The sequence below is a fragment of the Phyllostomus hastatus genome, unplaced genomic scaffold, assembly GCF_019186645.2.
Source record: "Phyllostomus hastatus isolate PE091 unplaced genomic scaffold, TTU_PhHast_1.1 phas_scaffold_78, whole genome shotgun sequence".
Taxonomy (NCBI): Eukaryota; Metazoa; Chordata; class Mammalia; order Chiroptera; family Phyllostomidae; genus Phyllostomus; species Phyllostomus hastatus.
The window spans coordinates 64,938,137-64,959,588 of NW_025334041.1; the positions used below are offsets into that span (position 1 = coordinate 64,938,137).

At 40.5% G+C, this 21,452-nt stretch overlaps 1 protein-coding gene across 4 annotated transcripts in view; it reads right to left on the reverse strand.

Annotated features, from left to right (window-relative positions):
- The window catches only part of UXS1 (UDP-glucuronate decarboxylase 1), a 131,221-nt gene that overhangs the window by 50,971 nt on the left and 58,798 nt on the right, over positions 1 to 21,452 (reverse strand). For all 4 annotated transcript variants that reach the window (XM_045827590.1, XM_045827589.1, XM_045827588.1 and 1 more), the window contains exon 6: positions 13,169 to 13,349. In XM_045827590.1, the coding sequence (XP_045683546.1) occupies positions 13,169 to 13,349 (181 nt within the window). The remainder of the gene's footprint in view (positions 1 to 13,168; positions 13,350 to 21,452) is intronic.

A 21,452-nucleotide genomic window follows, 5' to 3' on the forward strand; every position in this document is an offset into this window, starting at 1 on the left:
AAGCAAAGATTTTCCCTTTAATCAGCTTTAAAAACATCAACTAGTTGCAGGACAATTTATAAGCATCTCAGCAAATTCTTTCTTTTAAGCAACTTCTTGCAGTCCCTTCAGTTTTGCCTTTTCCCTCTACCCGCGGGCATAAGGATTTAAAGGTACAGGTAGGAAAAAGGCAAAATTGAGACTGGTTTTGTAATCACTGTGCTTGGAGTGGGAGGAATTTCAGAAAAAGGTTCTTTTATTTGTTAAAAAATTTCTTTAAAGGTTTCTGTGAATCCTCAACCATGGGGAATGGGCTCTCTGGGGAACAAGAGCAATGTTTGAAGCTAGTTCAGCAGCATCTGGGGGCTGCTGAATGTCTCCCTGATAAGGGATCTTTAGACTTAGTTAATTAGGAAAAAGTTGGGCATAAGTTGAAATAGCACAAGGTGGTGTGAGATAACATTCTAGGTTAATATCTCACTCCTTCCTTTAGAAGATTTAATTTGAAAATACTGGTTTGCTTGAATTTTGTTTTTGTTTTGAAAGGAACGGCTCAGTCTCAAAATATTTTGCTAAACCTCTGGTAAGTAGAATAGGATCTCTAATGTTGTTACATCATAAGAATTCTACTCAGAAAGAATTTAAATTGATTGTTTAAAGAAAGGAAAAAGATCTCACTTCCCTCAGACAGTAAAAAGTGCAGAAAATAAAAATAACGAGAAAATGTGTCTTTTAGCCACTCTGGATCCTCCTTATGGAGGCCCAGGGACTGCTTTAGTCCTAGGAACAAGCAGTGCGGAGCTTAGCATCCTCCCTCCCTCTTCTCCAGCCTTCCTAAAGTTGTCAAGGGCACTAGATAATGAGACAGCTCACTTCTGCACACACTCAAGGAATGCAGTAATCAATAAGAATTTAAAAAAAAAAAAGTAAATGTATTTGCCAGTAGAGAAAAAATCTGTTTCTGAAAGTCACGAATGTATTCACAAATTTGTCAATCTAAAGCATGTTGTAAGTGGGATGGGGTTGTGATGTGTTAAAGAAATATTAAGAATCCTCCTTGTCTATGCCAGAGCCATGACCCTTTATTGCAAAGATGAAATTTAGGTATATTGTCTCCTGGGGAGAACTAGCCCTTCTCATGGAAGACTAAGTACCACTTTTTAACTCAGTACCTGTAAACACTGATCGTTTCCTTGGGGAAGAACTGGCTATTCTCCCCAGAGGGAACGGCTAGTCAATTGAGTCACAAAAGGCCCTTGGCACATAACCATTTTTGTCTAAAACATATTTAAGTAGAGCACTCCCCCCACCCCCTTTCCCACTTTCCTTGAAAACTCTGAACCTAGGAGCTACCAGGTCCTGAGAACAACAGGGCAATTAACTTGCTGCTTAAACTCATTGCAGCTTTCAGAAAGAGCAGGGGGCCTGTCTTTCCAAGCTAAGCAAATTATTAAAGAATGTCCTGATTACCAAGCCCTTAGCAAGGCACCCTCATCTACAGGAGTTAATCCTCGAAGATTAGGTTCTCAAATAATTTGACAAACAGATGTCACTCATTACGCTCCCTTTGGAAAATTCATATATGTTCATATTCCTAGTGATACTCTGATGCATCTGCCTTAACAGGAGAATCTGCTAAAAATATACAAGCCCATTGTCTTGAGGCCTTTAGTCATTTAGGGCGTCCTCAGCAAATTAAACTGATAATGGCCCTAGATACCTTGCCCATTCTACTCAGGTTTTTCTTCACCATTGGAATATTCAACATAAAACAGGATACCTTACAATCCAACAGGTCAGGCAATTGTAGAACGTGCTCATTATACTTTTAAAAATCTTATTAAAAAACAGAAAAAGGGGGAGCCATGAGTCCCTCCCCCACAAATTTGATTTTGTTAGCCATGCTTACCTATAATTTGCTAAATTGTGATGAATCACTCTGTATTCCAATTGAGAAATATTTTCAGAAGAAAGAGCCAAAGTCATCTTATCCTCAGGTCTTATACAGAGATTCACTGGGAGATGGCTCTTGGCTGGGCCCTGTAGATCTCTTAACTTGGGGAAGACGGTATGCTTGTGTTTCCATCCCTACACGTCCTGTCTGGCTACCAGCCAAAAGAGTAAAGCCTTATCATGAGTGGGACAGACACCAAGCTCTGCTACCTGGAGCCGAGAACCAACTGACTAACAGACCAGATGGCCCAACTGATCCTGAACAACCAGAAGGAAAACAAACACTCACACCATCACTCATGGGTCTGGGTCCACCAATGGAGGAGCATGGGGCCTGCCCCAATGACAGAGGCCAAGGCTCAAGCGCCTCCTGCAGAGGGCAACAACCCCTTGGTGCCCCATAATGTTCAATAGTTGAACCCTAAAAACTGGTTTAGTGCACTGAATTTATGGGTTTGGGTCATGGCAGCCCTTGGATGCCTCCTCGTCTTAATCCCTATTTGTGCTTTATGATATATATAAAGGTTGTTTTCTTAAGATTGTGATGGAGAACAGCAAATAGTAGGTTTCACAGGCTTAACAGCTACAACAGCATTTACAAACAAAAAAGTGGGGAAATCAGATGTTGGGAACTGCCCTGCCTGGTTTCAGAAGCTGTAACCCACATGGCTAAGGCTGAGTGAGAGACCTTGGGACCATAAACCACTGAGGAGACAAAGCTTATCTCCCTGGCAGGAGCACTGCCTCTGCCCACTTTACTTCATCCTGTCTGGCCCCCAGTGCTTGGTCGGTTAGCCAATGAGGGGTAATTCCTCAAGGGAGGATGGATCTAAGACAGGCATGATCATTAGGAGGCCCTCAGGGAAGGACTTGGGGGGCTATGGAGAGAGAGGGTGATGGACCCTTGCCCCTCAGCTTTGACATAGCCTGAGTCCTCATTCTGTCTGCTAGAAGTCTCCTAATCTCTTGGCTATCTTACTTCCCCTGCTTGACCTAAGCCTGAAACAATGCCAGTGGTGAGTGCAGCCCTGAGCTGGAAAGGGCAGATTTCCCCAGGCAATCAGGCCTAAGAGAGAAAGCATAAAATCCTATGAAACCTGCTTTGCTAATACCCTCAATTTAAATGATAAAGCTCCAAGCCTGAAATGAGTTTGTTTCCCCAAAGTTTTATGGCCCTTTAGCTATCTGACCCTGACTCAAAATATGTCCTCAGAGTTCTTGGAATGTTATCTATTTGATCCATCAATCATTGCCTGACAATGATTGATGGGCTTAATCTGAGAATGTGGGTCTTTGGAACCACTGGTTGCTTACTGATTATAATAACATTCTGTGTACTTTGACGCATTTGCAAATTATTTTGCTAGGGTCATGTGGGAGACCAGCAAGTAGCAAGCTTTGTGGGGTCTATAGTGGTCCTAACTAAAAACAAGGAGGGAAATGTAGAAGGTCATTCTGTGTGGTGTGAGCCCAGCTCCCACTTGGAGATGCACAGGACCCACACCCATGGGGGCGAATCAGGCCTTCAATGTACCTAGGCCACTTTGAGACTTGCTTTTGCTAAAACTCCCTGAATTGAGGCAGCAAACATTCACTGCAAAGTAACTTCCTAAAATCTATGTCAAACCTTCCGAGAACAAATGTAACCAGTTCAACCACTTTTTCCTTTGCATTTGCAAATATCCCTCTTCTGTGATGTGATTAGTGGCATCATCTCCTTCGTTTTCTGTAAAAGGTAACCACCTAAAGCCAACCTGTGCATAGTAAATGAGGACCATCATGTAATGTGCCAAGAAACCCAATAAAGGCCGGCACGGCAAGGGCCACGGCTTTTTGCTCCCCTTGAGAGAAAAGTCATGCTCGCCCTTTTCCTCCACAGGACTCGGTAGTCCATGTGAATTTGTCTCGTGTCTCACCCACAATGTGGTGGACCCCACTACCCAAATTCCGTATCTACAGACTGCTTACATTCCTAAATATATGTTCAAACTTTGAATCAACTTCCAGGTGGCCATTTCCAAGAACATCAAGAGAGGTTGGCCAACCAGATGCCACCACATCTTGCTTACACATGAACATGTTGAACTGCTGCCTATAACCAATCCAGAATCAGGAAATACGTCTTCTTTACAGGCAATTCACCTATCCCAGGACTTTCTCCAATTCACATTCTCCTGCTCCCTTTATGTACAACCAATATAAAAACTTTTAAAGCAACTTTCAGAGAACTCGCAGCCATTATTACTTCATATATCTATTCTGTACCTTCCTTTCCTCTCCTTCTGGAACTTTCATAATGCATAAGCTGCACCTTTTGTAGTTGTCCCACAGTTTTTTAAATATTCTGTTCTGGTTTTTTATTCTTCTTTATTCTTTTTCATTTGGAAAGTATTCATGAACCATTTTTTTCTGCTTTGTCCAATGTATTAATGAGCCCATCAAAGGCATTCTTCATTTCTGTTACAATGGCTTTTATTTCAGCCATTTCATTTTAATTCTTTCTTAGTTTCCATCTTTCTGTTTTCATTACCCATTTATTCTTGTACATAGTTCATTTTTTTTCCCATTACAGTGTTTGGAATGTTTATCATAATTATTTTAAATTTGTGCTCTGGTAACTCCAAAATTTCTGTCATATTTGTTCTGGTTCTGATGTTTGCTTTGTCTCTTTAGATTGTGTTCTCTGCCTTTTAGCATGCCTTTTAATTTTTTTAAAGATTTTACTTGTTTATTTTTAGAGAAGGGAATGGAGGGAGAAAGTGAGGGAGAGAAACACCCATGTTTGGGAGAAGCATTAACGGGTTGCCTCTCACCTGCCACCAACCAGGGACCTAACCTGCAACCCAGGCTTGCCTCCTGACTGGGAATTGAACTGGCAACCTTTCAGTTTGCAGGATGACACTCAACCCACTGAGCCACACTAATCGGGGCAGCATGCCTTGTAACTTTGCACTGAAAGGCAGAAATGACAGAGTAAAAGAAACAGATAAACAAAATCTCGCACTAAAGACCTGCATATCTGACCAGGAGTTAAACTATCCATATCACTGCCTGCTCCAGTTCTAGGTGTCAAGAGGCTAAAATTTCCTCGCATACTCTTTTTTGTCACCCCTGTTGTCTTTGGGTTTCCCTAGAGACTCCTTAAATGAGGCCTGAGTCTTACTATAACATGGTGGTAAAATGTGAGGAAGGAGAGGAAGCATTCTGTGGCACTACCATAAGGTCTCAGTCTTTTAGTGTGCCTGAGCAGAGTATGTCCCTTCGCCCACATCAGTAAAGTTCTGGGAGAACAGTTTCCCTTAAGGGCAGGCCTTTGCTAGGGAGAAGAGAATGTACGGGTGTATTTCAAAATATTTACTTCCTCCTCCTCTGCTGGAAACATGAAGAGATTTTTCTTAGATCTTTTTTAAAAGATTTAATTTATTCATTTTTAGACACAGTGGAAGAGAGGGAGGTAGAGAGGGAGAGAAACATCAATGTGTGGTTGCCTTTCACGTGCCCCCTACTGGGGACTCAGCCCACAACCCACACATGTGCCCTAACTAGGAATCAAACAGGTGACCCTCTGATTCTCAGGCTGGCAATCAATTCACTGAGCCACACCACCCAGGGCTTTTCTCTGATCTTTAGTGAGAGCCTAAAGGGGCTCCTGGAGGTGACACTCAAAAAAGTGTGCCACCCATCCCTCAAAACTGAAATTCTGGTGATTTTAATTCTCAAACTTGTCCACACTCAGTTTCCAGCAATTACCATTTGTGCTGTGTGTAATGCACAGTTTTTTGCCCAAATTTTTGAGGGAAAAATAAGGATACACATTACACCCTTATATGCTATACCCTTATATACACATTACACAGGTAGTACCTGAAATACCCTGTATCTGTTCTTGTGTTTTGTTATTATTTGTTATACAATAATTCTTGTACCATAATATGTTCAAAACTAAATTCTAAAATTCCTATATAATATACAAAAAAAAACAAGTATCTCAATATAAATAATTCAATTAAAAAGTTAAAATGAAAGATTTTTTCCTGTAAGTTTGGATGAAAAACATTGGTGCATATATACATGGGATCACATTCTATATGGCAAAATACGGTAGTTAGTTCTCTATAAAAAGTGCTCCTATCAGGCTCAAGCTGCTCCTTCTATACCCATAAATTGTGATTCTCAGTGTTCACCTGTGTCTCTAGTTTTCAAGTGGCAATTTGTGCTGGGCCCTCAATTCTCTAATGGAGCAAAGAACAGTCATTGAATTTCAGTTTGTTCAGCTTTTTTTTTTAAACCCTCACTCAAAGACATGCTTATTGATTTTAAAAAGACAGGAAAGGAGAGAGAGAAACATCAATGTGAGAGAGATATATCAATTGGCTGCCTCTTGTACACACTCCAACCAGAGACCAAACCCCCAACCAAGACATGTGCCCTGACTGGGAATGGGACCCTCAACCTTTCGGTTTGTGGGACAACACTCCAACCAGCTAAACCACAATGGTCAGGGCTGTTCAGCTTTTCTCTTGTGAGGATACAAGTGATGCTTTCCAAGTTCCTTGTATGCCAGGCCCAAGACCTGAAGTCCATACACACACTGTTAAGTGCTTCCTCTCTTACATTTTATCTACTGTGTGGGCTTTCTGCTGAATGGGGACTGTGGGTACTACAGTCTCCCTTCTCTAGCGATTAATTCTGAAAAGCCCCCATGGTCACTACCCCATGTCCTGTGCTTCCCTTCCTAGTCTCCAAGCATACTGGGCTCTCTGCTTCTCTGTAGAGCACCTGGTGGCTGAGATGGCCCTCCAGTCCCCCAGCTAGAACAAGGAGCTAACTCAACAATGAAGTCCCATTTTCATCATCGCAATGGCCGAGCATCTCCCATACAAAACCCAAACACACCCTGGTACCCCTGACCCTGGCTTCCCAGAAAATTTCCTGTGTCCTGAATAGATGGCTTAAAAGGATAATTAACTTGACTTTTTCCAGAGCTAAATACGTTACAAGGTAAATTCAACATCTGAAACTGGCATGCCTTGATTGGTGAAATCCAGTTTTAAAAGCAATATATCTAACCAAGGATGTAAAATACCTGTACTTAGAAAATTATAAGACACTGAAAAAAAAAACTGAAGATGATACAAATAAGTGGAAGTACATATCATGTTCATGGATAGGAAGAACTGACGTCATTAAAATGTCCATGCTATCTAAAGTCATCTATAGATTCAATACAATTCCTATCAAGATTCCAGTGTTTTTCACAAAACTAGAACAAATGTTTCAAAAATATGTATAGAACCACAAAAGGCCCTCCACAGCAACAGTGATCCTTAGAAATAAGGATAAAGTTGGAGGAAATCAGTCTATCTAATATCAAACCAAGGCCATAGTAATCAAAACAGCACATGGTACTAGCGTAAAAAGACACACCTGTGGTGGGAACTGAATAGAGAGCACAGAAATAAATTCACATTTAGAGTCAACTAATATTCAACAACAGCAGCAATCACATACAATGGACTAAAGACAGTTTATTCAATAAATGGTGTTGGGAAAATTTGGATAGATACATGCAAAAATGAAACTAGACCACCTTTTTACGCCACGCACAAGAATAAATTTAGAATGGATTAAAGTATTAAATGTTAGACCTCAAACCCTAAAAATGCTAAAAGAAACACAGGCAGTCAAACCTCAGCCATTTCTTGTAGCAATATTTTATCTGATACATCTCCTCAGGCAAGGGAAACAAAAGAAAAAATAAACAAATGAGATTATATCAAGCTAAAAAGTTTTTACATAGCAAAGGAAACCATCAACAAAATAAAAAGACAACCCACAGAATGGGAAAACATATTTGCCGCTACATCTGATAAGGGGTTAGTATCCAAAATTTATAAACAAATTACAAAACTCAACACCAAAACAACCAATCCAATGAAAAAATGGGCAAAGGGCCTGAACAGACACTCCTCCAAAGAGGACTGACAAATGGGCAATGTGCATATGAAAAGGTGCTTAATGTCACTAATCATCACTGAAATGCAAATCAAAACCACAATGAGATACCAACTCAACTCACATCTGTCAGAGCAGCTATCATCAACAAATCAACAAACAACAAGTGCTGGCAAGGATGTGGAGAAAGGGGAACCCTTTTGCACTGTTGGTGGGAATGTGGATCGGTGAAGCCACTGTAAAAAGCAATATGGAGATATCTCAAAAAATTAAAAATGGCTATGACTGGTGTGGCTCAGTGGACTGAGCACAGGCCTGCAAACCAAAGGGTCACCAGTTCAATCCCCAATCAGGGCACAAGCCTGGGTTGTGGGCCCTGTAGAGGGCACTCAAGAGACAACCACACATTGATGTTTCTCTCCCTCTCTCTCTCTCTCTTCCCCTCTGTAAAAAATAAATAAATACAATCTTTTTTATCTCTTTTAAAAAATTAAAAATTGATCTGCCTTTTGACACATAAATCCCACTTCTGGGAATAAATATATCCGAAGAAACCCAAAGCACTAATCCAAAAGAACATAAGCAACTCTATCTTCACTGCAGCATTATTTACAATCGCCAAGATATGGGAGGCAGCCCAAGTGTCCACCAGTAGAGTAGTGAATAAGATTAACTATGGGACATTTACACAATGGACTACTTCTCAGTCATAAAAAGGAAGACAATTTTACCCTTTGTGACAGTAAGGATGCACCTGGAGAACATGATACTAAGTGAAATAAGCCAGTCAGAGAAAGACAAATACCATATGATTTCACTCTTATGTGGAATCTGCAGAACAAACTGAACTAACAAGGAAAACAGAAATAGACTCATAGATGTAGAGCAGGATGACAGCTACTGGGGATGAGGGGATTAGGGGGTGGAAGGATTGAGCAAAAAGGGAAAAGGATTCATAAACTTGGACAACAATGTGGTGATTGCAGGGGGTGGTGGGGGTATAAGGAGAATAAACAGTAATAAAAAAATACGATGAAAATAAATAAAAAGTAAATAAAAATCCATTTCAAAGCAATATATTACCAGATTAAGTTATTTCAATGAGTACTTACAATTCCTTCTACAGCAATCATTCGCATTCTCTACAATCTAACCAATACAACACTAGGCCTCTATCATAACCCCTGTGACAATAGCACCTCTTGTCTTTCTTTGTCATTTTCATAATTCTGTAATTTATTACTACGTAGCAGTTCCTGAATTCTATACTACCCTATCTCAATCCTGAGCCTTAGCATACTCCACCTGCATTGTCCTTTTCCAATGCTACCACCACATTCTTAGACCAGAGAATAGTTAATTTCCTATTGTAAATGTGAAATTAAAATAAAAATGCTAATGTCTGACACATAATGGCTACTTTGAAAACAGTGAGAGGAGGAATCTGTGCTGAGGAAAATTCAATGAAGTTCTGCTTGATGCTGCCAAATTAAGGGACACCATTGTTGCCTCAACAAAAACCAAACAACTTGCCAGCCCCAGCAAAACAAATAAACAAAAGTATGTTATACAAAATACTGTCCAAACTGAAGCACATTTCTGCTATGATCTAAATATCAGATCAACTTAAGTTCTTCTACTAGGAAAAAGGAACTAAAAAGAGATTTATGTTTTAAACTTTGGGTTATGGACTTTGTACTCTTACCACCCAGAGGAAGAAAATAATTTATTACATTACAGAACATATAAACTTGTTAATTGCTGCTAAAAGAATGAACTTCATACTATACCAAATGGCAGTCCCACTTAGGATGAACACAGGCTGTAAAAGTCAGTAAGACCAACAACTAAACTGACGTGTACGTGAAATATGACAGGCACTATACATACAAGACAACGACTCCTCAGTCAAGGGACCCTAAATGATGTTAGCCTTTGTGTGACAATGCCATGCTGAGGAAGAGAGAGAGGGCCCATGAAACTAGGTTCATCTGGTTAAAGTGTTCCTGCATTGGATGTAAGTGGCGAAGGAAGGGATTATTACCTTTGGAAAGCACAACTGTACTTTTTGGAGGATCAAATGATGTACTTCATCAAGTAAGTTCAAACTCAGTGGCACTGTGGGGCCAGAAAGAGTGAAGAGATGGGAGGATGAGAACGGGATGTGGGGATTATCAAGAGCATGGAAGAAGCCAATGCTGAGGCCGAGAAAATGAAAAACAGGCTTTAAAGTATCAAGGTTGAGAAATGTCTTACAGTACTACCTGAGGAACTTACTACTGTGAGCAAAGGAGAAAAAGTGTCAATCATTTTTTGTGTGACTCCATTCAGTCTGTGTGTGTGTGTCCCCTACAGAGTCTATTTACAGCAGCAGAAATAACTAGAGTAGCTCTGGTGTCAAAGCTCATAGTCAAAACGGGTAAGTTACTTGCCAACATAACCATTTTTGCTAAGTTTTGGTTTTTGGGTAGTACTGAAATTATGTAATCAATAATTTCATTCAACAAATATTTACTGCAATGTACAAAAAAGGGAAAAGAGTAGTAAGAGCTATTACTAGGGGAGCACTTACTGTGGGCCAGCCACTGCACTAAGCCTCCTGTGGTAGTTGCCCTATTGCTGCCCTAACAATTTAGAGGCTTAAAAAACATCTATTTATTACCTCAGGTCGGAAGTCCTGGTATGGGGTGGCTCAGCTGGGTCTCAGCCCTGACACTCACAGACTGAAATCAAGGTGTCAGCAGGACTGTGCTCCTGTCATCAGAGGACGATTCAGGTCGCTGGCAAAATTGAGTTCCACAAAGCTGCAGCACAAGGTCTCGTATGCTGGCTGGCTGGGAGCTTCCAGAGGCTGCCTGCATGGCCTGGCTCAGAGCCCCTTCAAAGGCAGCAGTGGTGGGTCAAGTCCTTCTCACACTTGGAATCTCTCTGACTTCTCTCTTGCAGCTCTTTCACCAAATCTCTCACTGGCTCTTTCACCATTTTCTGCTGCTTTTAAATGCTCCTGTGATTATGTGGGGCCCACCCAGATAATCCAGGGTAATCGCCGTATTTTAAAGTCAGTTGATTCATAACCTTAATTCATCAGCAAAGTCCTTCCACAGCAGTATCTAGGATTTGCCTTTGATTGAATGGCGGAGTAACCAGGAGGGGGCACCATCAGGGCACACTCGAAGAACTGTGTCCATGAGAGCACTGTCACGCACATTACCTCAGTTAACTGTATCAAAGCCACCCCGTGATGAAATCCAAGTGGAAAGTGAGACAGCTTGTCTATTATCTACATCATCTGCTTCACTTTACAAAACTATAGCAAGATCCCAAAATAAATCACAGGTAGATTAAAAAATTAAATGTTTAAAAATGAAGCAAAAACAAGCAAAAAAAAAAAAACCCACCATGGCTGAATATTTATCTAATTTTGGGACACTTATACCATAAAACAAAAAAAAAAAATGGCAAAGAGGAAATGAACATATGAGACTATATTTTAATTGCAAATTTCAATGAAATTAAAAGTCAAAAAGTCAGGTTGCAAGAAGTCAGATTGCTAAATATATGTCAAATGATTAATATCCCTATTATGAAGAACTCATACTAAAAGCAATTTTTAAAAAAAGGTAAAAGACATTATTTAATTTTTTTTGTGAATTAACATGTAAGAAAGTCCAACCTTTTTAATAACTAAAGAAATCTACATCAAGCCATGGGCTTCCTATCAAATTAGCAAAACATTTTTGTCAGTATTTTTTAAGATAATGCTCAATGTTACTAATATATTAGTGAAATAAACACCACCAAATGATAAAGGAGACATATTAGTATTTGGCATAATTCATATTTGGACTCTTTACTGAGAAAATAAAATTCAGGCAAAGGTATTTATAATAAAACACTGGAAAAATTTAAATGAGGAAATGAATAAGTAAACCATGGTATATCCATATAATAACATTGCTGACCAATTACAATGACTCTTCAAGATATATTTTATTGACATGGGAAAATGTTCAGGATTTGATAATATGGAAAAAGCAGGAGGAGGAGCAGGTGTTTACAAGCTTTGGCATCAACAACCCAAAGTTGGATTCTGGCACAGCCACTTAACTACCCTGTAACTTTAGGCAGCCCACAACTCCATTCATTTTCCATATACAGGGAAAGGCAAAAATAGGTTTACAACTGTGAGTATGTGAAACACAGTTTATTCTTGTGTTATTTATTTATTTATTAATTATTGTATTCTATATTATTATTAACCTACTTTTGTCCAGGCCTGTATATATAAGTGGAATGATACTTGCTTCTCAAGGACATGGTCAGATCTAAAGGAGGAAGAACATAAATAAAGTCTGTGTGACTCTAAGAGGCCTCCTAGTCAAGTACCTGTGGTAGTTCTCAGCAGTACACCTTAGAAAAAGTCTCCTTTACAGCCTCTGTATTAGTTTCCTGAAGCACCACAAACTCAGTGAAACAGAACGACAGACATTTATTCTCCCACAGTCCTAGAAACCAAAGTCTGAAAATAAGGTGTTGGCCAGACCACGTGTTCTCCAAAGGCCCCAGGGCAGCAATACATGGCCACGTAACTCCAATTTCTGCCTCAGTCAGCACATGGCCTCCTCCTCTTCTCCCCACATGTCCACTTCTCCTCCACCCTGTCTCTCACAGACACTTGCCATTAGAATTAGAGCCTGCCCAGGTGATCTAGGTTGACCTCATCTCGAGATAAGCCTCAACTTAATTATAGCTGCAAAGGCCCCTTTTTCACATTAACAGGTTCTGGGGGTTAAAGTGTGGCTATATCTTTTTCGGGGCCACCATCCAACCCAGTGTAGCTCCCAAACCATAATTCCTTTAAATGTCAAAGTTACCAGAGGGCTTTAAACTCTTCTATATGTGGAATTTCATTATGAACTCAGCATTCTATATCAGCCACTTTCTGACAGGAAGCTAGAAGTCATTCCACATGGGTGGGGCAGACATCAGACTTGTTAGGCAACAGGGACAGATGTGCATTACATAAGCCTTACTTCGACAGACCGTGAAGTTCAAAACTGGGGGACGGGGCATGTAATAGTGAAGTCAGACTCTTGCACTGTCATAACCGTCTTTCATCAGAAACTAGATTAGTGCCTTGCACATGAGTAGACTATTTCAACAACAAAATACACAAAAACTGGATGTGGCCAAGTCAGGCAGTTTACCCTCAGGGGCTCTCTGCTCTGGTGAGCCCACACCCACGGGGCTCTGAACAATAACAGTGCATGGTGTCACTCACCTTCAATGTAGAGGGGCTCCACCACATCATGATTAATCAGCTCAAAGTTCTCATGGCCGATCCAATGCTCCACGTTTCTCTTTCTGCCCGTGAAGAAGTTGTCCACCACAGTCACCTCGTGGCCGTCCATCATGAGTTTGTCAGTGAGGTGGGACCCCACGAACCCTGCTCCTCCAGTTATCTGCATCAGAACAGTGTGTAAAACATCCCCAGTGAAAGTGCAAGAGAACACGATGACAATCAACTTCAAGAAGATATATTCCTGGTGCAGCCACGACTTCAAACTTACTTAGGTATAGGGGAAGGAAGGAAGATGGCAAAGCTTTAAAGCAGCATCTTTACTGCTTACCCCAGAGCCAAGAAATTATACTATCTGTCAGCTTCCAAACAGTCTAAAAACTGAAATTACCACCCAGTAAGTAAGACAGAAAAATCATAGTTACAAGTTTCAAAATGTCTTCTTTGACAGAAAATTTTACATTCTTTTTAAAATATTTTTATTTTTTATTTTTTTAATTCTCACCTGAGGACATGCTCACTGATTTTTAGAGAGAAAGAAAGGGAGGAGGGGAGGGGAAGAGAGAGAAAGAGAAAGGAACATTAATCGACTGCTTCCCATACATGTCCCAATCACAGATGGAACACACAACCTAGGTATGTGCCCTGACCAGGAATCAAACCCGTGACTTTCTGGTGTATGGGACAACACTCCAACCAACTGAGCCACACCGGTCTGTGCTTTACATTCTTAAAAGGCTCTTATTGAGGCATTACCCACAATAGCCAAGATATAGACCTAAGTGTCCATTAATGGATGAATGCATAAAGAAGACATGGCATAATGTATATACAGTGGAACACTATTTAGCTCCGAAAAGAAAGGAAATCTTGACATTATGACAACATGGATGGATCTTGAGGGCACTGTGAAAAGTAAGTCTGACAGAGAAGGCAAATACTATATGATGTCACTTATGTGTGGAATCTAAAGGTAAAAGCGAAGAGTACAGCGGTGGTTTACCAAGGGCCAGGGAGTAGGTAGATGGGAGGTGCTCTTTAAGGGTACAAACTTCCAACTACTAGATTAAGTCCGGGAGACCTAATATAGTCCTGTGATTATAGACAACAGAACTATAATACAAACATTAAACTTGCTAAGAGACAAAATATTAACTGTTCCCAGCACTAGAAGAAATGGTAATATGTGACAACATAGAGGTGTAAGCTAATGCTACAATGGCCAACCATAAGACAATATAAATGTACCAAGCTAATATCAACATATAATATACCTTAAATTTATACAATGTTTTATGTCAAATACATCTCGATTTAAAAAAAGACAAAAAGGTTCTTGTTTTATAATAAAAGGGATGCTGACCATTGCTTACATGGTTCTAATACAACTCCTACAGAATTTTAGAAGTACTGGGAAAAAAAAAACAACTATTAGCAAAATGTAGAGATCTGATGCACTACCAAAAAAAGTGATACTTAAAATGGGCTTGAGGACCTCATGAAAAACTTTTTTTGTTGCTAAGAACAAATTAATAAGCAACAGATGTTGTTTGCAGACCAAAGGCCCCAATGATTAAGTTCCACTGTCAGTAAATGTCTGATCAGGAATGCAGACAGTGAAATGATGCAGCTCTGAGGGGCCTGTGAGGGGCAGGAGCTCAGGAATAACTAATAAAAGACTTTACTGAAATTAAGTGCTATAACTGAGGAGGGTTAGACAAAGCATATTTCATTTCTGGGAGGTGGGAGTGAAAAAAATAAACTCAGAAAAGAGACGTGTGATGTGCAAATCCCCTATTTTGTTCTGTTCTCCACTCTGCTTCTTCCTCCTCCATCAAAATTTGCATTCACCTCATGCTCCTCTTCAAAAAAAAAAAAAAAAGAATTTACAGTAGGAAAAAAAGAATTATTTTTACCTAAAATAGTACATGAACACCTAGGTCTATAGTTTTAAGACATTTAATTTGCCATGAAGTCCTCTGTTCAGATAAAATCTAACACATAACTCCAGCATTTACCAGGGTGAGTTAGCCGTGCTGGGTTAAAATGGTAGATTGCGGGGAGTAGGAGGGGTATTGCCTGCCTTAAGAAGAACTGTTTGTCAACCACTACTAGATGTTTATATATGCTCTGGGCAAACATAAATATGGATTAGAATGTGAATACAGGAAAAGTCCTGATACTCAACAGCTTTGAACCAGCTACACTCACTCTTCATTGACAGCACCATTTTATAAGTCCCCTTTGTTTAGAGATGACAGCCAGAGGAACTGAGGTTTTGACCAAGGTTCCCAGGTCACTGGTAATGATATATAAGCCCACAGTCTTCCCATCCCCCATAGAGAGAGAAAGAGATGAGAGAGAGAAACATCAATTTGTTGTTCTACTTATTTGTGAATTCATTGGTTGATTCAAGCATTTGCCCTGACCCGATATTGTACCTGCCACCATAATGTATCGGGATGACTTTCTAACCAACTAAGCTACTGGCCAGGGCTAAATGCACAGTCTTAATTCCATTCTTTTTCACCCACCTATAGCTTTGTCCAGTTTGTATTTTAACTTTACCACTCTTACAGTCTATCTGTATAACTGAACAATGATTTGAAAAAAGAATTTTCTGGAAAAATAAATGAATTTCAAATTGGTTTACCACTAAGGCTTAATTGATGGGGTGAGATTTCATTTTACTTTGCCTTTATTTGATTGCATTTTCCCATGTTTTCCATAATTTTGAAATGAGAAAAATTACACCCTTTTAAAGGAAATTTAACTTTCCTGATGTAACTATATCTATATGCAAATGTTTATTAAAATAAGATGTTCTGTGGCACGTGAACTTTACCTCAGCACCTAAAAGAACAAAGTGGCTTAGAGCCGGCAGAAGTGCAGTGCATTCAACTATAATATGTACTATCACTTCCAATCCTTCCTTAGTTTTAGGAGGAACATAAAACTGCGGGAAGCACCTTAAGTCGTACTTAAACTGTTTTTCTTGAACAATGCCTTTCTATCTACAATACTAAAAGATTTATGTAACATAGCTGGATGGTTATAAAATGGTTTTCCAAATGAATTTCAGCCCATTAGGCAAGCATTTCAAATAGAAACAAAACTGGCAGATGCTCACCACGCAGGCATACTCTCTGAATAACAAAGAGCTAATAGCCAAAAGACAGTAAGAAGAAAAGACCTAAGATTTCTTACACTGAAATGGACTCAGGGGTGTCCAACCTGCGGCCCACGGGCCTCATTCGGCCCAGAATGGCTGTGAAAGCCACCCAACGCAAAATTGTAAATTTACTTAAAACATGAGATTTGTGTGTGTGTGTGATTACATGTTGAAGTGTATTTAATGTGTAGCTCAGAGACTCCAAAATGTTGGACACGCCTGGACCTCACACAGCTTTGCATGGCCGTGCAGTTTATGAGCTTATCTCAATTGTGCTTACAGTTCTTGCTCTTGTGGGAATTAACAGGCAGCTAAAATGATCTAGTTCAAGGACAGCATTCAAACTCATGCTGCTCACTAAATCTGCAAAAGAATGTCTTTTCACAAACCTCTTCTTTGTTCTAAGGCTTCAACAATAAATGAAAAGGCTTTTTAAGTTTTAACAACAGTGCCCAAACTCAGACACCAAAATGACTGAAATGCGGCTTAACCTATGAGATGACAAAGGAATGAAACACACTATGTCCGTTTGTCGTGGTTATGTGTAAAGTGAAATAAACTCAATAATACTTGGCATCAAGCAGAAAAACATCCCACATGGAAATAATAACCCTTGAGAGCCTGTGCAGAGTTCATAAATTGGTGTAGAGTATCACACTGACACAGAAAGATTAGAAAAATTAACTACTCTGCTGCTGAGGACACTGATATATTCCTCAATTCATACTTAAATGCATACATATTTTTGATGTGCTGGTGGATGTATAAGTAGAACAGACTTTAGAGTCTGCTCAGGGTGAGATTTACATAAACCATCTAAAAAGGCAAGAGGTCTATAACTTCTAAATGCAAAGGGGAATTAGATGAGGGAAACAGATTAAATATTGTTCAACAGTGTTCCTTTGGTGTTTGAGGTACATACTCCCACATCCTAGATGTTGGCTAATAAAACTTTTTGTACTAACCATTTACATACCAAGGTCACAGATAAAAAATTTTTCCAGAATGGGAAGGTGTGAGGTGCTCTGCAGACCTGTTCTCCAGCAAAACCATAATTGGTGAAAATTAATTTAAAAAAACCAACCACTTCAAGTCTCTAGAAATTGTCATAAGGGTATATAATAAATAAATAAACATTTATGCAAGAAAATCTATTAAAATTCAGTAGAGTCTGTGACACTTATGCCATGGCTCACTCCCCTTCTCTCCCCACCCTCATAGTTCACAGTAGGATAGAATGGTGGGTGTGGCCAAAATAATGGGCCTCCCAGGCAAAAGATGGGATCTCACCTGGAAAGGCAACCCACCAGCATTTCTCATCCCCTCCAGCTGTGAGGTGCAGAGGTTCAATTCCTGGCAAGTGGGCCAGGGGGTTAAAAGCTCCCTTCCCCCACCAGGTCCTACTCCTAGGAGAGGCGCTCTACCCCAGGCATGCCGGCTATGACTAAAAAGACTGTAGTCATTCTTGTCCCAGCTTGCTCACAGGGTGGAAACTCTAAGTTGAGATAGGCAAGGCCAGAAGATCGGGGCTTCTGCCCCTGCCCCAGCTCCCCACCACATGGGAAGCAGCAGTGTGGCAGTGTCACTCCCTCCTCGCAGCTCCTGAGCAGCTGCTCAGGCACTTCCCCAAGGGCAGAGGCAGCCAAGACAGACAGCTCCAAAGCTCTGCCCCCATAATCAATTTTATTTGAAAGAGAGTGTAGAGAAGTTCAAGCATAAGGGTCTTCTCAAAAACAACGGAGATTTAGGTGGTAAGCAATAAAGAAGGCTGGTAGCTCTTTGAAAACAAGCTAAACCATAAGCCAGCAAGCTCAATAGGGAGACCCAGGGAAAGAGACACCTAAGAGCCCTCCTGGGGTCAGAACAAACCTCCAAGACTGGCCTCAAAAGCTACATCTGCAAAGGGGCCAGAATTGAATGGATCAGACTGAGGAGCAACTGATAACCCAAAGCATTGATGAAAGAATAGTTTACTCAACTGGCAATTACTGGAGCCTAATAGTTGCTGTGATACCACCCAAGGCAGACGGCTTAACAAAGAAATCGGGGGAAAGAGATGGTCAGTAAGAGCCCTGCTAGAACCACTATCATCCTGATGGGGGACTCAAATGTGGGAAAAATTTTAGTTTTGGGTAGTAGCTAATAAGCTCAGTAATCGATGTATGTAAAAACATACATCGTTTCAAGAAGTGAAGGATGAGCCACCCTGAGTGCAGGAGACCACCTCTGTGCCTCAGGACTGCAAGCAATCAGGGTGGTGTCTGAGCCATTGTGCTCCAGGGTGAGATGTCCACTGCCCAGGACACAGAGGAAAGAATGCTTTTTATCTGATTAACTTTTTCCCTGAATTCCAAACTCCTTACCTACCCTTTTCTTCTCCTTATAAAAAGGGTAGGTTTAAAATGGAATTTAAGACAGCCCTTTAGGGTACAAACCCGCAGTTTCCTCAGATCGCTGGCAATCTGAATAAAGCGCCCCTAAAGATGCAATCCCTATCTCTGCTTATTGGGTTTGGTATGTGACAGGCAGCACAAATGCCGCTTTTCCAGTTTCCATTCCAGCTAAGTGTGTCCATGCCCAAGTCTGTGGCCTGTAAGGAGCAACCATCAGAGCGTCCCACTGTAGGCAACACAAATGTCACTTAATAGTCAAGTCACTAAACAAATATATAACCAAACAAAAATAAAACTAGTTGAAAAGATAAAGTCAGCTCCATTTGCTATTGCGGCACCATTTGCCTAGCAGGCCCATGACCTCGTTAAACATGACTGACATTTTACTCTTCTGAGCTTATGTTCCCAGGACTGGAAATTACTGGAAAGCAAGAATAGAACTGACTGCTCTCTACAGCCATAGGCAGAAGATAACATTGGAACAAATGCAACCTTGTGTGACAATGCCCCCAAGAGCTCAAGGGCCACACAGAGCAACCTCCCACCCTTTTTTAATCCAACTATAATCCAATAAAATCTCAAAGCCCCCACCCCTCAGTGCTAATGTGTCTCTCCACACCATGCACCTCTCCTTTCTTGGAGAGTGACTAAAAACTTTATTCTCTACATTTTCTTCTCTCCGTGAATTCTTTCAAAGCCTGTGTCACCACCTAACACTAGTCTCTTAAAGGAGAACAGTATCCAAACTTGCTACCGTACACAAGAAGAAACCCCCAAAAACTTGGAATTATTTATAAAAAATTGTGTATTAATTCGTACACATTTAAACTTCAGTCACCTTCAAAGTACCATATTTTGCCATGTACAATGTATACTTCTTCGCCCAAGTTTTTGAGAGAAAAATAAGGATGAGGATTATACATGGGTAGTACCAATTCTGTATCTGTATAAATGTTTTTAATTCTTTTTATTCACAGGTCAGAACTCAACCACTGAGCCACACCGGCCAGGGCTAATTCTTTTATTTATGCTTATGCATTAAAAATGTAACTCTACCCTGGCCGGTGTGGCTCAGTGGATTCAGTGCCTGCCTGCGAATCAAAGGGTTGCCAGTTGGATTCCCAGTCAGGGCACAGGCCTGGTTTGAAGGCTGGGTCCCCAGTAGGGAGAGGCAACCACATCTTGATATTTCTTTCCCACTTTCTCCCTCCCTTCCCCTCTCTCTAAAAACAAAAGATTTTTTCCCTGAAAGTTTGGGCCAAAAATGTGGGTGCACAGAATACACAGGAGCACATTATACATGGCAAAATACGGTACTCCCTATTTGATGCAATACACCTAATGAGACGTTTTTTTTCCACTGCTCAATACAGTTTTTGAACTCGTTGATTTTGATGCCTTTAGTGCTTCTACCGTTTTTTGTTCACCTCTTCCACATCGGCAAAAAGTTTCCCTATGAGGACTGTTTTCATCCAGAGAAACAAAAAAAAGTCACACATGGCGAGATCAGGTGAATAGGGAGGGTGGGACATGGGGCTCATGCCATTTTTGGTGGAAACCCGCTGAACACTCAGTGTGGTGTGGGCAGGTGTGTGGCAGGAAAAGAAAGTAGAAAGTCTCATAAAGGGGCTTTCTGCTCTTTGTAACACCTGCAAGTTTTGTCGGGACAAAAGCTGAGTAAAAGTTATTTTTAGATAAGGAGCCGGCTAACAGACGTTGCTAAGTAAGGTTATCTCAAGGCCGAAATGCTGACCTTCGTTCCGCTTCTGTCTCTGTATGCTCCCTTGCTTTAGCAGATGAATCCCCCTCCCCTCTTTGCTCTGTAACAAGTATTTAAAGGAACTGTGACGAGCCCGGGTTTGGGCTCAGGATTTGGGATTCTCCTCTGAGCCCCCCCGGGTAATAAAGTTTGTGCTTCATTATCTTCCCCGCGTGTGAGTGACATTTATGCAACAGGTGCACTCATAAATCACCCATCGTGAAATGGCCAAATGCACTGAAAGGCTTTTCAAAAAAAAAAATTCACTGAAGCTGAACGCAGCCTCTCACAACACCAGCTGCTACACTGATGTAGATGGGTTTCCAGAACACTCACTTAGTGGGGGAAGCCTGTACTACAAGGGGCCCGCCCTCTAGGAGATGATTGTTTTTTGAGGGGGTCCCCTCTAAAATTTCCACTTTTCTACAAAAATTATGAGATATACAAAGAAACAGGAATGTGACCTATACACACAAAAAACATGCAGACAACAAAAACTGCCTGTGCAAGAGCCCAGATGTTGAAGTTAACAAAGCTCTTCGAAAAAACCATCACAAATATGCTCAAAGAATTAGGGGGAACCATGTTTAAAAGAAGTAACTTGGAACTAAAAAGAGAGAAATGATAAAATAGAAACGAATGGAAACCCTAGAGTTGTAAGTACAATAACAAAAAAAATTCACCAGAGGGAGTCAACATTTACTGCAGATAAAAAGATTCAGCAAACTTGAAGATAGATCAAGAGTGCTTACGCAATCGAAAGAACAGAGAAAAAAGGAAACTGAGAAGGGGCTCAGACAAATACAGGACACCAACAAGCACACCAGCATGCATGTAATGGAAGTACCAGAAAAGGAGAGAGAAAAACAGAAAAGAATATTCAAAGAAATAATGGCTGAAGACTGCCCCAAACTGATAAAATACATTGAAGAAGCTCAAAAT